The sequence below is a fragment of the Vigna angularis genome, chromosome 5, assembly GCF_016808095.1.
Source record: "Vigna angularis cultivar LongXiaoDou No.4 chromosome 5, ASM1680809v1, whole genome shotgun sequence".
NCBI classification, from domain to species: domain Eukaryota; kingdom Viridiplantae; phylum Streptophyta; class Magnoliopsida; order Fabales; family Fabaceae; genus Vigna; species Vigna angularis.
In genome coordinates this window covers 13,882,666-13,900,841 of record NC_068974.1, presented here as the reverse complement: position 1 = coordinate 13,900,841, position 18,176 = coordinate 13,882,666, and the positions used below count along the sequence as shown (strand labels likewise).

The following is an 18,176-nucleotide window of genomic DNA, read 5'->3' as shown; positions in this document are numbered from 1 at the left end:
AAAGTTTTCTGGAATATAATTTAAAAATAAAAAAACTTTTCAGGATAGATATAATACTTGTGGAACGAATTTTCTGTAACATCCTTAGATAAAATATTTTTCGGAAAGAATTTTTATTCTTACATATTTAAAGCTAAAATATTTGAGATTTTGTTTTCTGTAAGTCAACTGATTTGTTTCTCTTAACGAATCTTCACGGCTAATTTATTTTAAGAGGAAACTTTTTTCTGATGTATTTTTACATTCAAAACCACCTATTCCAAAATAAGTGAGAAAATAATCCTAAAACACAACATATTGAGTTCCAATATAAATTTTCCCTCTATAGACCTGGCAGAGATAAAAGAATGATGAAAATAAGAGTTTGATTATATTTTTATTTATGATAATTAGGCTAAACTTTTTGTTAGTTACTCAAATTACGAAATATTCATTTTAGTCCTTTATTTAGTATTTAAAAGACATCAAATTATCAATCTACATACTAATTAAAAGTGATAAATAATTATAATAAAAAATTATAAAAAGTAATTAAAAAACTAATAAAAATGATTGTTAATAGATTATAAATCAATCCAACTTAACCAAAATAATTGTTAATTATACTTTTATTATAAACCTTTATGGTGTCAAATTCCATGTCAAACATGAATACACATAATAAATCTACGGATTGTACAGCTTGCCGCCACAAGTGCATTTCCAGATCACAGTCTCAGGCCCAAAGTCATCGGGTCGCTGGAAGGCTGTGTGAGGTTGCTCAAAGGTAGAGTGGGTTTGTTGTGGAACAGGAGGTGGCAATGGTACAAGAATTGGTTTGCAAGGTGTGCAGTTGTTACACCTGGAAATGCAGGTTGGTGGACTTGATCCAATAAGCATCTTAGGCCTATCCGTTGATGACACCAAATTTTCTCCAATTTCACTGTCTGCTAATACAATAATTATATAAAGGTTAATGATTTTATAGTCAAAATTACAATTTATATATATATATATATATATATATATATATATATATATGAAAGAACTTCATACCCTTGATAAAAGCAGCACCGCTACTGAAGATCAGTGTACAAAACAATATCAATAACAAGACATTGCCACAAAGAGTTTGCTTCACTGTGGTATCCATGTTTCCCTTCCTCACTAACAAGTCCAAATAATTCAAAGGTTGTGTTGCATTCACTCTGCCACCATGGATTTATATAACCAAATTCTCAATGTCCTAGTCTTAATTACAAATCGAAAGTAACCTTATAAAATCAAAATAAATAACATTAAATGGAATAACATTAAAAGAAATGTCACGAAATCTATGTAATTAATAAGATTTAATAACTTCTAATGTTTAGTATCATGTTTACGTGATAATAATTACATTTATAAATATATTTCTAAAAATATTTAATGACATTTTTTCAATAGAAAATGTTACAAATGTGTTTTAACAAAACATTAATATTACAAGTTTACACGATGTAGCTACAACTACAAACTCTAGTCCAAGTGATACTAAATTTGCACAGTTCTAAAAATGAGAGACTAAATTAGTTTAAAATTTTAAAAAGAGAGTGTCAATTCTCAATTTTGTCCAGAATAACTAATAATAATATATATATATATATATATATGATAAATATATGAATTTTAAAATAATAATAAATGATTTTTTCTTTCTTTTTTTATCATGTTTATTTTATTTTATTTTATTTTATTTTATTTATTTTTTTAGTTGATGTTCCATGTAAGTTGGTTTTGATATGATTTGATTCCATGTCATTCTATTTTATTTTGTTACTTAATTTGTTTTATTTAATCTTATTTTTTGTGATTTTATTTTATTTTATGTGATTTTATTTATTTCAAATTGATTTTATTTGATTTGGTTTTATTTTATTTTAGTTTATTTTATTTCATTTCATTTTATTGTTATTTTATTTTCATTAACGTAATTTATTTTATTGTTTCACTTTATTATTCTGTTTCAGTTTTATTTATTTTTGTATTTTTATTTGTTACAAAATGATTTTATTTTATTTTATTTTGTTTCAGTTGTATTAGATTTTATTTGATTTGGTTTTGATTTTTATTTTGTTTTTTAATTCGTCTGCTTCTTTCTTTTGGGAAAAGCTCACGAGCTCGAAGACTGTTTTCTTCTTTTCCTTCATTATCCCACCATGAAGCTGACAGACACCATATATCACTTGTTTTACTCCTCAGCTTCGATAAAAGTTGGACCAGGAGTTACACAAGACTAATATTATATGTGTAAATTGAGCTCTCACAAGTTTTATAGTTGATGAACATCCTCTTCAATTCCACCCGTTTTCCAATGATTTCACACCAATCAACATCATGTTTACATATCTGGTCACTAATTATAAAGATAAAAGATTAAATTAGTTTAAAAATTTGAAAAGAATAGTTACAATTTTTACTAAAATTTAAAGAACTAAAAACATATTTAATTTATTTTATTATTAAATTTATTAATAAATTTATCGATAATTATATTTTTAAATTTTTTTTTAATAATTTAATTTTCAAAATTTGTTTATAATATGTTAGGATCTCCATGTAAAATGTCATCAACCACATACGTGCCAGAGGTCTCCAAATTATACAATATTGAAACCTTCAACTTTATTTGTTTTGCAAATATTAGGTTCACCTTTATAAATTAATATAGTTAGAGATGAAATCATGTTATATATACTAAAATGACATGCTTCCAGGTTCATCAATTGAATGTTGAGCTCGTGACTATCACTCATAATTTGGTTTAATGATAAACTCACCCACCAATTGAGATTTGTTTCTTTTAAAGAATCTTTAACTATTTATAATATACGGTCAACTTTTCGTTACTTCCTCAAATTACGAAATATTCATTTTAGTCCCTTATTTAGTATTTAAAAACTAAAATTACATTTTTATTTTCCAGTTTTGAGAAAATGAAAAAATGTCTTTTCAACTTTTTGGAATAAAAAACCAGAATTGTTAGAAATTTTAAGGATTAAAAGCGTAATTAAGCAAAATAAAAATAACGAAAGAAAATAGATAAAAGAAAAGTAATAATTAGAAAAATACAAGGAATAAAGAAGTGTCACAACTGGAATAGCGACGGGATGACGATCCAAAAAAGAAACGAGTTTAGAAAAGGAGATTTGGAATCGTCACCATAGTTTATTCTGAAAAACTACGGAAAAATCATAAAAGGATAAGGCATGGTTTAGGAGAAACCAGATTCTGGGTTCGAGAGTTGGTTACGTGTAGGGAAAGTATTAACACCCTACAATGCCTGCCCTAAGGTAGTGGACAGCACGTGCCTATTCGCAGCGCGCAAAGAGGTGGCGCGTGACGGAGCGTGGAGGAGAATCAGGCGAACCCACCAGCGTGGTTGGCTGTCGCGTGAAGAGGCGAACCAGATTCAGTGGTCGCCAGACGGAACAGTGGCGGCGGACGACGGCGGATGGCGACAGACGGTAGCGGACTGATACAAGGATGGCAGCCAAGTTGAAAAACTTGAAATTGCAGTTGACAGCTACAAATAGTGACGAGACAGCCGCAGACAACGACGAACGGCACCGGACAGGTGCGACCAGCAGTGACAGTGCTAGTGAAGAACACACGGAAACCAGAGCAGGATGAACCTGCTCTGATACCAACTTGAGATCTCCAATGGACTTGCTTTTGCCAATTGCTTCCTGGCTACTAGACAAATTTCATCTACCACATCCATTTTGAAACATTGTTGTTTATCATTAGGATGCTGGATTGCTTCAAAAACATTAAAGTTGACTTCATCATCCTGCACTCTAACCTTTAGTTTGCCATCATCAACATCAATAATGACCTTAGCAGTCTTCATAAAAGGTCTTCCCAAAATCAGAGGAACTTCAACATCCTCCTCAATATCCATTACCACAAAGTCAACTGGGAACATGAATTTATCAACTTTAACTAAGACATCCTCTGCCACACCATAAGGATATTTTAGGGATCTGTCAACTAATTGTAATGTCATCCGTGTAGGCCTTACTTCCAAATCTCCTATCCTTCTTAGCATGGACAAAGGCATCAAATTTATACTAGCACCCAAATCAAGTAAGGCTTTACCTACTGCCAATGTCCCAATTGTGACTGGAATGGTGAAACTTCCAGGGTCCTTGGATTTTTGGGGTAATGATTTTTGGATTATAGCACTGCAGCCTGCTTCAAGCTCCACTGTCTCATCAGAAAATCTTCTTTTCTTTGTCAGGAGCTCTTTCATGAATTTTGCATAAGTTGGCATCTGCTCCATAGCTTCCACAAATGGAATATTAATCTGTAGTCGCTTGAAAATATCCATGAACCTTGCAAACTGCCTTTCCTTATCTCTTTTGGACGGATTTGGAGGGTAAGGTAGGTTCTTCAACTGCGGCACCTGTTTCTCAACTTTCTCCCTCTTTTTCTCCTCATTTCTTTTTATTTCTTCTTTTTCTTTTCTTTCATTCATATACTCACTTTTATTTTTCTCTTCCTCTTCCTCACACTCATTTTTTTTCTTTTTCATTTTCTTTTTCCTCCAAAACTTCCTCCTCCACAACAAGATTGTCTCCTATCCCTCTTCCCACAATTGTACCACTCCTGGTAGTAATTGATTTACAATGCTCCTTGGGATTAGTTTGGGTGGCTGAAAAATGACCTACCTGTTGATCTGATAGTTGTTTAGCCAACTGTCCCACCTGTGTTTCAAGATTCCTGATTGAAGCTTCTGTATTTTTCTGATTGGTCATAGAAGCTTGCATGAATTTTTCTAAAGTATCCTCTAATTTGGTTGTTCTTTCATACACAGAAGGATTTTGTTGTTGATGCTGATAAGGAGGTTGTCTATTTGAAGGACCATCATCTTGTTTCCATCCAAAATTCTGACTTTGATTGTTTCTCCACCCCTGTGAAAAGTTATTGTTGTTAGAGAAATTCCCTGATCTTCCTTGATTACTCACATATTGAACTTCTCCTTCTTGTGGGCTACTTTGATATGAACAATGACCGTTGGGATGGTCACCTCCACAGAAGTTACATCTCATGGGTTGTTGACTAGGAGGAGATTGTACTGCTTTTAATTGCTCAGGTAAGTTAGCCATCTGTTTGGTTAATGCTTCCATCTGCTGAGTCAAAATTTTATTCTGAGCTAAAATTGCATCTGTAGTGCTGAGATCAAGAATTCCTTTCCGTTGAACTGTTTGTCTGTTATGTTGGGCTTGATGGTGTGTAGATGCTAGTGCCTCAATGATTCTTGTTGCTTGTTCTGCATCTACAGACATCATTGTTCCTCCAGCCGCTGCATCTAATATCATTTTGTTGTCTGGCCTCAGACCATTGCAAAAAATATTCAGTTGAGCAATATCTTCAAAACCATGATTGGGGCATCTCCTCAACAAAGAATTAAATCGTTCCCAAGCTTCACAGAATGGTTCATCTTGTCCTTGCCTAAAAGTAGAAATCTCATCTTTTGCCTTAATGTAACGAGAAGGTGGAAAAAATCTGTTCCATAATTTATCTTCTACATCACTCCACTTGTTCAGACTCTGGTTGGGATGTGATTTAAGCCATTCCTTTGCTCTACCTGTCAAAGAAAAAGGAAACAAACGCATATATACATGGTCAAGATCTCCTTCTTCAAATCCCATAGTTCCTACCAGTTCATAGAATGTAGAGAGATGAATGTATGGATCTTCATTATCCATTCCAGTGAATTGATGAGAACTGATTAGGCTAAGGAAAGCTGGCTTCATCTCCACCAAAGTTTTGGTGGTGGGCGGTATTACTATGCTAGAAAAATATCTTGGCCCTTGTTGCATAGCATAGTCTCCAAGTGTTCTTCTAGGTGGATTTGGTCCTCCTTCCGCCATGTTTTCTGGTTCCTGATGTGTGATGGAAGTATTGGAAGATTTTTCCTTTGTTTTTCCTTGCTTCTTCTTGTTTTTGCCTCTACTTCTTCGAGCGGTTTTTTCTATCTCTTGGTCAAATGCTAATTGATCTTTAGAAACCTGACCTCTTAAGAACATAAATTAAAATAGCTCAAGCAAGGATTAGTACAAATGAGAAAATAAAATAAACTATCTAATTAAGAAGAAAAAGAAAATATATTCACAAAGCTGGATGAGATAATTTTTTTTAAAATTCAAAAGAAATCGTTCCCCGGCAACGACGCCAAAAATACTTGTTAAACTTTTGGCAAGCGTACCAATAGTCAACTGTAGTATAATGATTTTTAAGTAAGAGTGTCGAACCCACGAGGAACAGTTTCGATTAAACAGATAAATTTTTATCTCAAACACTATATATACAAGGATGTTCAATTTGATTCACGATTGATGTTGATAAATAAAACTACCTTGCGTGAAAGTAAAATAATAACAACAAATAACTTAACGAAGATTAATATGAGAAGTTGGGATTGAATTCATCTATCTCACTCGTCTGCAATCTGGATGAATACAACATATAGCAACTGAAATTACCAATATTGATGCAACACACAAAAGTCATTTATATCGATTCCTCGCATATAAAATTCATAAGATCAATTCCTTGAATATTGATTCCTCACATATCCAACAAACTGTCCAGCATTATATTCAAGTGTTATAAGCAATTGATAAACTGAAATCTATCCCTAGCATCACAGAATATCAAGTATTCTTGCTCAAATCAGGGTTTTAGAAATACTTTCCAGTCAAGTCTAAAATCCACATTCATGAAACTATTGATCAAGTAGAATCAAGCATTAAGAGCAGAACAAAAATACCAATGTTGAATAAAAATAGAAATGCTATGTATAAATATCACCAGATTACATCCGAGTTCGAATCGATTACATTCAATCCCAAGAGAAGAGATCAGCCACTCATAGTAGCCATTAGCATTCTAAGAGATGAAGAAGAAGATCCTACAACTAAAGTGGAAGAAAAACTCTTTGGGTCCTTCTTTCTCTGTAGCTCTCCGTTCTTCTTTTTTCTTTCAGCTTCGAAAGTATATAAACTGCCTGAATTCTCGCTTAAGCTAAATTATTCTCGCTTAAGCGAGAAGAATCTTCTTGGAGAAGATAATCATTCTCGCTTAAGTGAGAATGACTTTTAAGGTAATGGCTTCCTGGACAAATCTAGCTTAAGCGAAATCATTCTAGCTTGGGCGAAATGTTGCAGAATTTGCTCTTCTCTCTTAGTTTACCTGAAATGTATACAAACTAGGGATCAAATGAAACATGGGATTACATTTCATCTTTCTTAGATTGGGGAAAATTGATACAAATGTACTCAATTCAAAACATAAGTGCTCAAATTCTATATGAAAATTAACTACTTTTTTGCACTTATCAACCTGCAACTCTGCGACAAAAACCCTTAATCGCGCCACCGTCACCAGAATCCCTAAAGCATGTCGCCGCCGTGTGCGATTAGGGTTGATGCAGGTCTGATTGTGGTTGCAGGTGGAGGCGCGATTTTGATTTAGGGCTTCCCATTCAGTGTTCGCACATGGAGGCTCACATCCCGTCGCCATGGTCTTCCCATTTCCAATCTCTACTTATTTTTCAAATTTTTCTGGAAGAGGCTTTGTTGGTGTTCTGCAGATTTTTCTAGACTCCTTGGATGACAAAAAAAAATGGGAAAGATCAAATTTTGAAAACTTTGAAGGATCGATCACCAGCTGTTTGTTCAAAGGACTCAAAGAATTTCATGTCTCCAACCATTTCTGCTTCTTGCAAGATCAATGAGTCTCCCCCGAAAGAGAGTCCTAACTAAGCGGAACGATGAGGATACCATCTACCACTAAAAGAACTGATACTGATACTGTCTGAGTTCATTTAACCGAATTGAATCCTAGATACCGTTTCGAGTAAAGAGAACCGAGGCGAATACTTTTTATCCCGTCTACGTATGCCTCGGTTTGAGAACCGATGTTTGACTGAAAATAACCGGTGCCTATTCATTAAACTGTACTAGTGTTACGATCATAAAAAAATTCTATCTTTGATGTATCATAAACTTCCTTTAAACCTTGTAAATACATTGCTCTTCCATGAATCTTTTAAATAATCTTACTTCAAATACAATATATGTCATTGTTATTGTCAAATATATTAAACTTCTGATCTAACTTATATAACAAGTTGCATCAACTATCTTGTTATCAATTTTTTTTTTCGATTGGTGTGAAGACTAACTTGTAAATTTTTTATTTTATATTTTTTTCATAATACTACTAACATATATTTTTTTTCAGTGACATGAATTGATGGATGAGAATTGGATATTTTGTTGTAGTTCGACTTAGGCTATTTTTATATACACGCTTATATACATATAACTCTATATAAATTCTTTTTAGGTAGTATAATAGAATTTTTGGTTACAAGTTGATAAAAGTATTAAATTGATTGTTGAGCTTGTGACAGGTGTATATGGCATATGAAATGTTAGTAATTGATCTCTATCTACGTGTGGGGGTGGATGTTTGGTAGTCATCATGCCTCAAAAATGGACTCTTACGGTAGAATAAAATTTTATATCACTTTGAACAAAAAATAAAAAAATCTCAATATTTTATTTAATATGATTTTTGTAATATTTTTTGGTAATTTATTTTCTATTTTATTTAAATTAGTGGTGACACAGTTTAAAAAATGACCACTTCTTAATAATTTTGAACTTCTCTAAAATTGTGAATTGGTTCTTGTAAATAACCAACATATTTGTGTATGTGTTGGGTAATTGTAGGGGTGATGATTCATTGCTTTAAGGTTGGATTGTGGATATATTTATTATGTTGCATGTTTTTACGGATAGCATGCTTGATCATGGACTGGTTGTAGTACACAATATTATAGAGTTATGGACGTTCAAAGCCATTGAGTAACCTGGTGTTGGGTTAGGCTTTTCCGATAGGGATTGATGGGTTTAGTTTAGGAGATGGAGTTTTTTTTTGAGAATACAGAGAAGGTCACGGACAGGTTTGTTATGATTATTGTAAGAGAAGAGTTAATGGTGTTTTTTTTAGGTTGAAGCATGGGCGAGGGTGTTTGAGTAGCTCCTAGGGGTTTATTCATGTGGAAAAGTCTCCAAATTATCTAAATCATTGTAGGGTGGTTTGTGAAGGGATAGGACATTTGGTTAGGAGGCTTTAAGTGTGTGAAATTGGATGTAGGAGAATGGATAGACATTTGTATTAGGGGTGTGTATGAAATTTCTGGAAAGTCTTGAAAAGCGTTAGGATCGGGTTTCAGTGTGGAGGTGTGCACTCTAAAATTCATGAGTATTTTGTGATTATTTTTTCCATTGTCGTAAGTTATTTAGGATAAAGGGGAATGTTAAGGTAAAAAAGGATCGTGCATTATAGATAAGCACTTTCTAGTGTTCCTTAAATGAAGGGCAGTTAATAATTAGACTCCTAAGAAAGGTGCAAACATTGTCCAAAACCTTTATGGATTAGGACGATGTTACCTTCTGTATAATAATTGAATGTTTTCTTTTCTGAAAATGGTTGGGTTCATCACATCATCCATCTATATCATGTTTCACATACATCTTTACATTTGCATAATTATCACAAACAGAATATCTAATATACATAAATAAAAAAATTATAGTAATTTTAAACAGGGATAATGATAAGTAATAGAGTAAAACTAAATATTTAGATATTGTTATAAAAATAACATGACTCGTAATAAAACTGGTGTAAAATTGTATGAGGTTTCATTTAATTGAAAAGCTATGTTCTTGATATCATTTTCACTCTTTTAATTATTGGTCATTTTATGTCTGTGTTTATCTGTCATTTTTCGATAAATAATAGGATAAACAACTTGATCAAAATCAATTTTCAAAGTTGTACGGAGATGTCTCAATCTGGCTTCATATTTAGCATTGTTTAAGGTTGAAACTGCAGTAAAACATCATACAGAAGACTAAGAAAATTCTGCAGTGTAGCACACAGTGGTCATCCAAATATAACAGCAAATTCATAAGAAATATTTAACCAAGACTTTACATGGTATTATAAAGTCCTAGAGTGAGGGTTACCATTGAGTAATGAAGCGGATAAATTTCCTCCATATTTTACAGAAAAGTAAACATGACATAACACTTTGTCTCTATGACTGTGCGAAGAAAACTCATTTACTTCATCACTTAAAGGCACCATCTTATTAACTAACCAAAAGCATGCAAATTTACTTATAGCTCATCACCACCCTGCAAGTGCTCGGTAGCAAACCTTTCCCTGAGCCTTCATGTCTCAGCATTGTATTTGTTACTGAACACAAGGGTACTGACCAAACTCTATCTACTACAATTACCACTACTCAACGTTCTAAAACCATAACTGCATCCACCACATTTGTCTGCAGATTTTTTGTTTGGTAATGAAGAAAGCTGTAGAATGTTAATCAGATCATGCATGAGCATTGATCTCATCTTCATCAGAGCCAGTGATGCATTCCTTCTCATCCTCTAAAGCTTCAAAGGGAGGATGAGGGTTGTGTCCCTTTCCAAAGGACCTAATATGGTCCTTATTAAGTGATCTTTGGTTCTTGAAGTATGAGTCACAAGTGCAGTACCACAACTTGCCACAGGTCTTCTCATGACTTCTCCAATCACCTTTCACTGCAAATGTTTTCCCACATTTTCTGCACATAAAAGGCTTTGTGCCGTGCCTCCTTTTGTAGTGCCTTTGGAGGGTTCTGAAGTCTTTCAAAGGCTTCGCCGTTGGATTGTTGATGTTGTACTCGCAACCGTGCGCGCAGCAGTAACATGGCAACCTTAACATTGTTGTTGATTGTGTTCCTTTCAGTGCATGTGTTTCTTTCCTAAATTCTGATCCATGACTCCACATATGTAGCTGAAAATCAACAAAAATTAAGTTCAGTTGAGTTGAATTAACATTCATATTCATGCTCATTAATTGATCTTAATTAAAATTGTTTGGAAAACTGTTAATTTTTATTAGTTTCTTTTTATTTCTCTACTGAATCTTTACCGTTCAAAAGTTACATTTATATTTATATTTGTTGTCTGCTACAAAGAAATTTTCCACAGATATCAAAAAAATTGAAATGGATCAAACTTTCAACTTGTACTGTTCATACTTCATCTTTATAGAAGTTTCTTCATTTGTCTTCTTCACAAACATCTGTTAACCTTACTGAGTTAGACATCATTATGATCTTTTGTCTCTAATTAATTTCCTTTGATTAATTCACAGTTGCAGCTTTCTTCAACAATATTTTTCTACTTTTCTTGGCAAATCAAGTTTCAAAATTAAGATGTGAGAAGTTGAGAAGCAATTTAACTAACCTGCATGTTGTTATACCTAATGAAGGTTTTGCTGCATATGGAGCAAGAAAACTGCATCGGTTCAACGAGGATCTGTGCTGGAGTTGGAATCCAGAACCTTCTCTCTTGGTTAAAGGAGCAGCCATGGAAGCTTCTCTTGGAGGAGGCTTCTTCTTCCTTGACATGGAAAATCATCTTCTCATCATCATCATCAACAACCTCATGATGCCTTTTAGCACTGTCAGGCAAACCAATGTGCAAAGCCACAGAGACTTGTTCAAGCTTTTCCTCTTTCACCTCAAAACTTTGATGATGGTATTCATCTTTTGAGGCCTTTTCAGTTAAAATGGGCAAGAATTGGATGGTTTCATGAACAAAGTCATGCCAGGGGAAGGAAAAAGAAGAAGAAAAAGATGATGAAGAAGAAGTAGATATTGTGTTAGGAGAAGTACATGGTTTGAGCCACTCAATGAAAGTAGGAGCATGAAGGTATAGATTCTTATTGTTGCACTCCATCAAACCCTGGTTGGATTTAGAGAATTATCTTCTCTCTTCCTCAGAAAAGGGTTATGTTATGTATATGTGTGTCTTCAGACTTTATGGAGGCTTTGTTTGTCTTTATGGATTTAATAGGAGGGTCTGAAAATCACAAGCAAAAATTAAATTCACTCATTTATTACAAAGAAAATTCGCATAACCTCTTCAACAAATTTAGCAAGGAATTCTATAATAGTCTCAACTTTGAATTCTAATAAATGTAGTCGTCTGGCAGATTGGGAAAGATTCGTTGGCTTCACGAGAGAGGGAAGAAGAAATAGTTGGTAAGTTCAAAAAGGAAAAATAAAATAGAAGAGAAGATGGTGTGATAGATGCAGGGAAGGGCTTGTGATAAGAGGGCGGTACCGGTTTGTTTTGAGGGAGAGAGCAGTAGTGAATAAAATGGGAAATTGGAGAGTTTAAGTTCTGTGAGGGGTTACTAATATATATACAAATTTATTTAATATGCGCGTTTGTAAAAATTTATTTACAAATTAGTTCAAATTATTTTTTACACAACTAACCATTGTGTCAAGGCATTTTATACACAAAACAGCTATATGATATGTCATAAAGTGGAGCTTAATATATATATTTTACATGAAACTAGTATCAATTTATGATAGCAGTGACAGTGTAAAGCTACCACAATATGTTTCTATGTAATTTTTAATTCTTTAATCTATACTATTAATGTATTTTGAATATTTTATTTAATCTTATCATTATAATTTTGAATTATTATGACGATCTAATTTTTATCTATAATGTTACATTTTTCATGTTTTACTTTCTTAATAGTTATAATTCCAAATCATTTAGTTTTTTCATGTTTTTCTATTTACATTTTTTTCATCGAATTGATCATTCAACACGTCTTAGGTTTCCAATTCGGAGTGCCTTTTAACTGGCTGATATTCTTTTGGAAGTTTAAGTTGTAACTAGGTTAGGCGAAATGTGGGGAAGGAGGAAAACCAATTTCTCTGCACTGATTTTATTTTCATTAATGTTATTATACAAATTCTGTGCTCGTTTAGCAGCTGAATTTGCAGGAAAAAAACTAAGATAAAAGAAACCATGAAGTAATCAAAGATAGCTACTTTGATTGAAACTAGAAAATCTTTTTTATCTGAAAACTGGAATGAATATTAACCTCGAGCACTAGGGGTTGGAGAAAATCTAAAGCAAGTTTGATAAAATAATTCAAAAGCATAGTTATATATGCCACTATACTATTTCTTAACCCCATTTTTCTGATTTTATCATGAAACTAAAATGAAGCCTCCCTGGCTCCAAATCCATCTCATACACACACATACTTTTAAGAGAAAAAAAGAAAGAAATACAAGGAACCTTAGTAGTAATGAGTACTGATTATGACATCTCTTTGGGACCTTCCTCTTGTATTAATTTCACTCCTTTTTTTAGCTGCCTCTTCGTTTTCCTCTTACATAACAGTAATAGCACTGATGTGAAAACTAAACTCTTAAATAATAAGACACACCTATAAAATACACAGGCGTGATAATAATTTATGTATATGCTAGTAGTACTACTCTATACTCTTACCACTTTATGGTGTATTAAGGTCAAATTTTTTAGCTTTATGGTATATTGTCAGGGCACCTTCAATATAAGGTATAAGCATTACATATCACCTTGACCTTATTAAGAATGTTTATTCATCCGTCACGTCAAGAAGTAGGACTAAGAAATCTTTGATGCTTGCATTAGAATAACAGAAACATATTTTTATTTTATTGCTAAAGGAAATTAGGAATATGCTAAATCCAAATTTGTGGACTAACTTTTTGTTATGCCACGGATGATGATAGGAAAAGAAAAAGAAACCCACGCGCAAAGTAAATAACTAGAAATTTCAAAACTCTCTCTACTTTAAATTTTATTTCCTTAATAATTAGAAACCATGAAGTTAAATTATTATTCTTGTTAATATTTAAATAGAGTTAAATACGTACAAGTATTTCCATTTATTGTTTTGTTGAAAAAATTGCTAGAATTGATTTGCAAATACATTGATCTCAATACACACTTTTCTTAGTTAGACGTAGGTGTGTAAATACTTAGTTAAAATACCAAACTTTTGTATAAGATTGATTAAGATGATTTCAGGGTAAAGTTCTGAACCAAGATCGTATGAATTTGATAAGTGTAAAATATCTTCTCGTTTTTTTATCTGCACACTCATTTAAATATTTATTAAATAATTTTAATAAAATCAAAATTTAAATAAAAAATATTATAAAAAATACATATTTTTATTGATAATAATAACAAAATTATAATAATATAAATTTTAAGATAAAATTTTAAATAAGTTATAAATATTTTAGTAATTTAAAAACATGAAAATAACATTATATCAATTTAAAAAGTTAAAATTATAATATGTAATTAATTTATGTGTAACATCCCAAAAATACAGTATAAAACCATACCATAGAATATTCACAGTTAACAATATTATAGTTCAGTTCTCAAAAAGAGAATAAGTATGTTTATGGTTGAACGACCTTACAACAATACTTCCGAATTTAAACTATATAAAGCCTACAGTCTATTCTGAACGATTTCCAAAATGATACTTATACCGAACGGTTCTACAATACGTTTTTGGCGCCATTGCTGGGGATTGTTTTTGTTTTTGTTGATTTGTGTTGTTTATCTGGTTTAGTTGATTTTAGCTATCTTTTGTTTAAGTGTTTATTGTGATCGTATTTGAATTCTTGTGCATAATTGTTATCATCTGTAGAAGTTGTGTCTTTTTAGTTTGTGTTTTGTATGAGAAGCAAAGAATAGGTTGAAAATCTACTTTTTGATCCGGAAATTGAAAGAACTACTCGAAGGAACAATAGTAGAAGGAGGAGACAAAGTAGAGAATCCAGAGAAGCCTCTGTTATTTCTGAAGAAATTCTGGACTCTTCATCTGATCAAGAAAAAGAAGAAATGGAAGACAGTCATACTGGAGAAGGTTCTGGGAAAGGAAGACGTACTCTTGCAGATTATAATACTTTCTCAGGACCTTTGCACTTCAATAGTATTGCAAAACCAGTGGTGAATGCTGATAACATAGAGATGAAGTCAGCTCTTATTCATCTGGTGCAGAACAATCAGTTTCATGGATTATCCCACGAGCATCCATACACTCACTTGGCTACTTTCATGGAGATCTGTAATACAGTGAGGATTCACCAGGTTCCAGATGAAGCAATCCGACTCTCGTTACTAGATCAGGACTAACTCTATTCTTGGACATAATGCAGCAAGTGTATGTTGTGTTGCTTAACCTAAATCTCTTTTTGGTATGCATGTTTCTTACCTATGTTATTTATATTTTATCCTGAGCAACTTAATCATAATGCACTGTGTATCAAATTACTCTTTTCTTCGTGGATAACCATAATTGAGGTTGATGCTCCCATTCAAATAAGTCTCGTTTTCTGTATGTGGCTGGATTGAAGGATATTTTGAAACTATATTTCCTCTGGGATAATGTATTCGAGCCTTTTCCATACATAGAAAGATACTCCCGATTTCTCAAAATTTGTCTCTCTCTCCTAACCATTATGCACTGGTAGAATGGGTTAGCTGGATAAAGTCTCCTTTCGAGGTCTTCTTCTACATGTAAGTAGCTCAAATGGTAAATTTGGTTTCTCATATAATTACATTCACTTTTACTTTAGAAGTGACTATGATCCATACCATTCATTATAATCACACTGGAGATGCTTCACTATTTATTTGTAAATATTTTTCTTTTACGAGACATGATATTTTCCATTTAAACCATAACTATATTAAGGTCACTTTTATGGGCTTGGCATAAATATTTATGTTGTAAAAATGTCCTCTGTTGCTGTTAATTTTAATGTTACTTTTGGAAACCTCACTCATAATCATGAATCAATCAAGAATGAATTTTGTTGTCATTTCCTCATATAGCTTTGTTTGCTGCAGCTGGAGGTTACTCAAGGATTTTGTGACCCTAACCCTACAGAATATGTTGATAGTGAGAAAACAGAGCCTGGACATCGATTCAGTAAAGGGGGAGTTCATGAAGATTATAAAGAATGGCTATGAAGGTTCTCCTGGGAGGATAGAGATGTCCATCCTATTTGTAACATCCCAAAAAATTCACCCTAAAAATTCAAACTCAAAAAAAATATTATAATAATACATTTACAGTAACACCCCGTAACCTCATACTTAACCCTATACATATATTTTAAGCTCAGATTTAACTACAAATATATATACATTTAATCTTTCTAATTTGGTCTTCCAACTCTTTCTTCATTTGCACCGGATCACGTGACAATCCTTCATCTGCTCCCGTATAACAAATACGTTATACGATCATCGCAAAGATATGATTTTTCCGATACATGCACAAATAAGTAAGGGTGAGCTGACATGCAACACAACATTTATAAAACATACAAAATTGCTTTAATATAGGCAACATATAAAATTTACGACAGACATCCTCATATACCATCATACCACAATTCTTACTAGACACTCATCCTATCATCCCCAATAAACGTCACAATACCCAATAGACACTCATCCGGATGATACGTTGATGAGCGGTCACGGGAGGTTATGCACTTGTGATGACTTCTACTTTTCTTATAATTACACTTCCAAAATACTTCATACCATTCACAAGGTTAGTCCCCTCACTATGTCCAAACCGAAACATAGACCAGGACCTCCTGCTCCTCTCACTACATAATTCATCCTTCTCTACATGAGACTGGATGATTATTAGAGTATCAGGATAACCTCCAACTACAGGACCCTCAACATCAACATATACACTAATAACATAATTTTATAGAACCTCTCCATGAGATTCATGCCATGCTCATATTCCTCAACTCACATTACACTTCTATGTAACTCTCCCCGTAATAATCATTTCATGATCAAATGCACAATTTCATATTAATATAAAATACATTCATCACATCTCATGCATTCACATATTTTTGTTTTACCCGAATTTACCCAAAAATATATATATATATATAGAAAACACATTGCACACTTAAAATAAGAGCCAAATAACCATGAAACCGAACCCTGTTTACCGAACCCTATTTGGACGATCACTATTCACTAGACACTATTGGACGAACGCTCACTCAGACTGAAGGACGAACGCTGCACTTCTATATCCCGGACGAGCGCTCAAAGATTAAAACCGAACGTTACACTCACCAGAACGAACGTTCAACAATTTGGACGAACGTTCAACAATTTGGACGAACGTTCACTATTCGAACGAACGCCGACTATTTGGACGAACGCTCACTGGGACGAACGCTCGCGGGGAAGAACGAACGCTGTCAAGGACGAACGCTCAGTCAATGGAGGAACGAACGCTCACTATTTGGACGAACGTTCAACATTTAACCGAACGCTCAACAATTTGGACGCTCAACTATTTGGACGAACGCTCACTGGGACGAACCCTCCACTATTTGGACGAACGTTCCACTGGACGAACGCTCACTGGGACGAACGCTCGCGGGGAAGAACGAATGCTGAATGTAACAGTGTTTGGACGAACGCTGAATGTAACTTAAGGACGAACGCTCACTGGGATGAACGCTCACTGGGACGGACGCTCACTGGACGAACGCTCACTGGACGAACGCTCACTGGACGAACGCTCACTGAACGAACGCTCACTGGGACGAACGCTCACTGGGACGAACACTCACTGACCGAACGCTCATTGGGACGAACGCTCACTGGACGAACGCTCACTGGACAAACGCCTACTGGGACGAACGCTCACTGAACGAACGCTCACTGGGACGAACACTCGCTGGACGAACGCTCACTGGGACGAACACTCACTGACCGAACGCTCACTGGACGAACGCTAACTGAACGAACGCTCACTGGGACGAACGCTCATTGGGACGAACGCTCGCTGGGAAGGACGAACGCTCACTCAAAGGGAGGACGAACGCTCAACAAACACTGTTTGGACGAGCGTCCCATCTAAGACGAACGAACGCGGACGTTCGTTCAGAAACGAACGCTCGACAGTTGAGACGAACGTTAGGCCGACCACTATTTGGACGAGCACTGTTGGGACGAACGTTAGGCCGACCACTATTTGGACGAGCACTGTTGGGACGAACGTCCAATTTTGATTCACAAAATTGGACGTACGCGCGTTCTGCAGAAATTCTGCAGAAACGCACCAGAGTCCAGTAACCCAGAAAACTCCATTTTCAACCCCAAAATTTCCAGATTTCCTTCCAATCCAAAACATAC

General features: G+C 34.1%; 1 protein-coding gene, 1 long non-coding RNA gene and 1 other non-coding gene across 3 annotated transcripts; 2 read left to right on the top strand and 1 right to left on the bottom strand.

The window, feature by feature from the left end:
* Positions 1–666: 666 nt before the first annotated feature.
* Positions 667–1,132, bottom strand: LOC128196648 (EPIDERMAL PATTERNING FACTOR-like protein 1). The gene is made up of 2 exons (XM_052878140.1): positions 1,036–1,132; positions 667–926 (listed from the first exon to the last, which is right to left on the bottom strand). Exons 1-2 carry the CDS (start codon positions 1,130–1,132, stop codon positions 667–669), a joined length of 357 nt encoding a protein of 118 aa, XP_052734100.1.
* Positions 1,133–5,397: 4,265 nt separating this feature from the next.
* Positions 5,398–5,503, top strand: LOC128196829 (small nucleolar RNA R71). The gene has a single exon (XR_008249235.1). It is a non-coding gene; the product is annotated as a small nucleolar RNA R71 (small nucleolar RNA).
* A 2,954-nt stretch (positions 5,504–8,457) lies between these two features.
* LOC128196774 (uncharacterized) lies at positions 8,458–12,009 on the top strand. The gene is made up of 4 exons (XR_008249146.1): positions 8,458–10,314; positions 10,397–10,621; positions 10,715–10,913; positions 11,368–12,009. It is a non-coding gene; the product is annotated as an uncharacterized LOC128196774 (long non-coding RNA).
* Positions 12,010–18,176: the final 6,167 nt, after the last annotated feature.

Excerpts from the sequence above, each read along its gene's own strand:
- LOC128196648 (XM_052878140.1), bottom strand. The coding sequence starts at position 1,132 with ATGGATACCACAGTGAAGCAAACTCTTTGTGGCAATGTCTTGTTATTG. Across the intron at positions 927-1,035 it reads CGGTGCTGCTTTTATCAAGG|ACAGTGAAATTGGAGAAAAT; the intron begins GTATGAAGTTCT and ends TTGTATTAGCAG.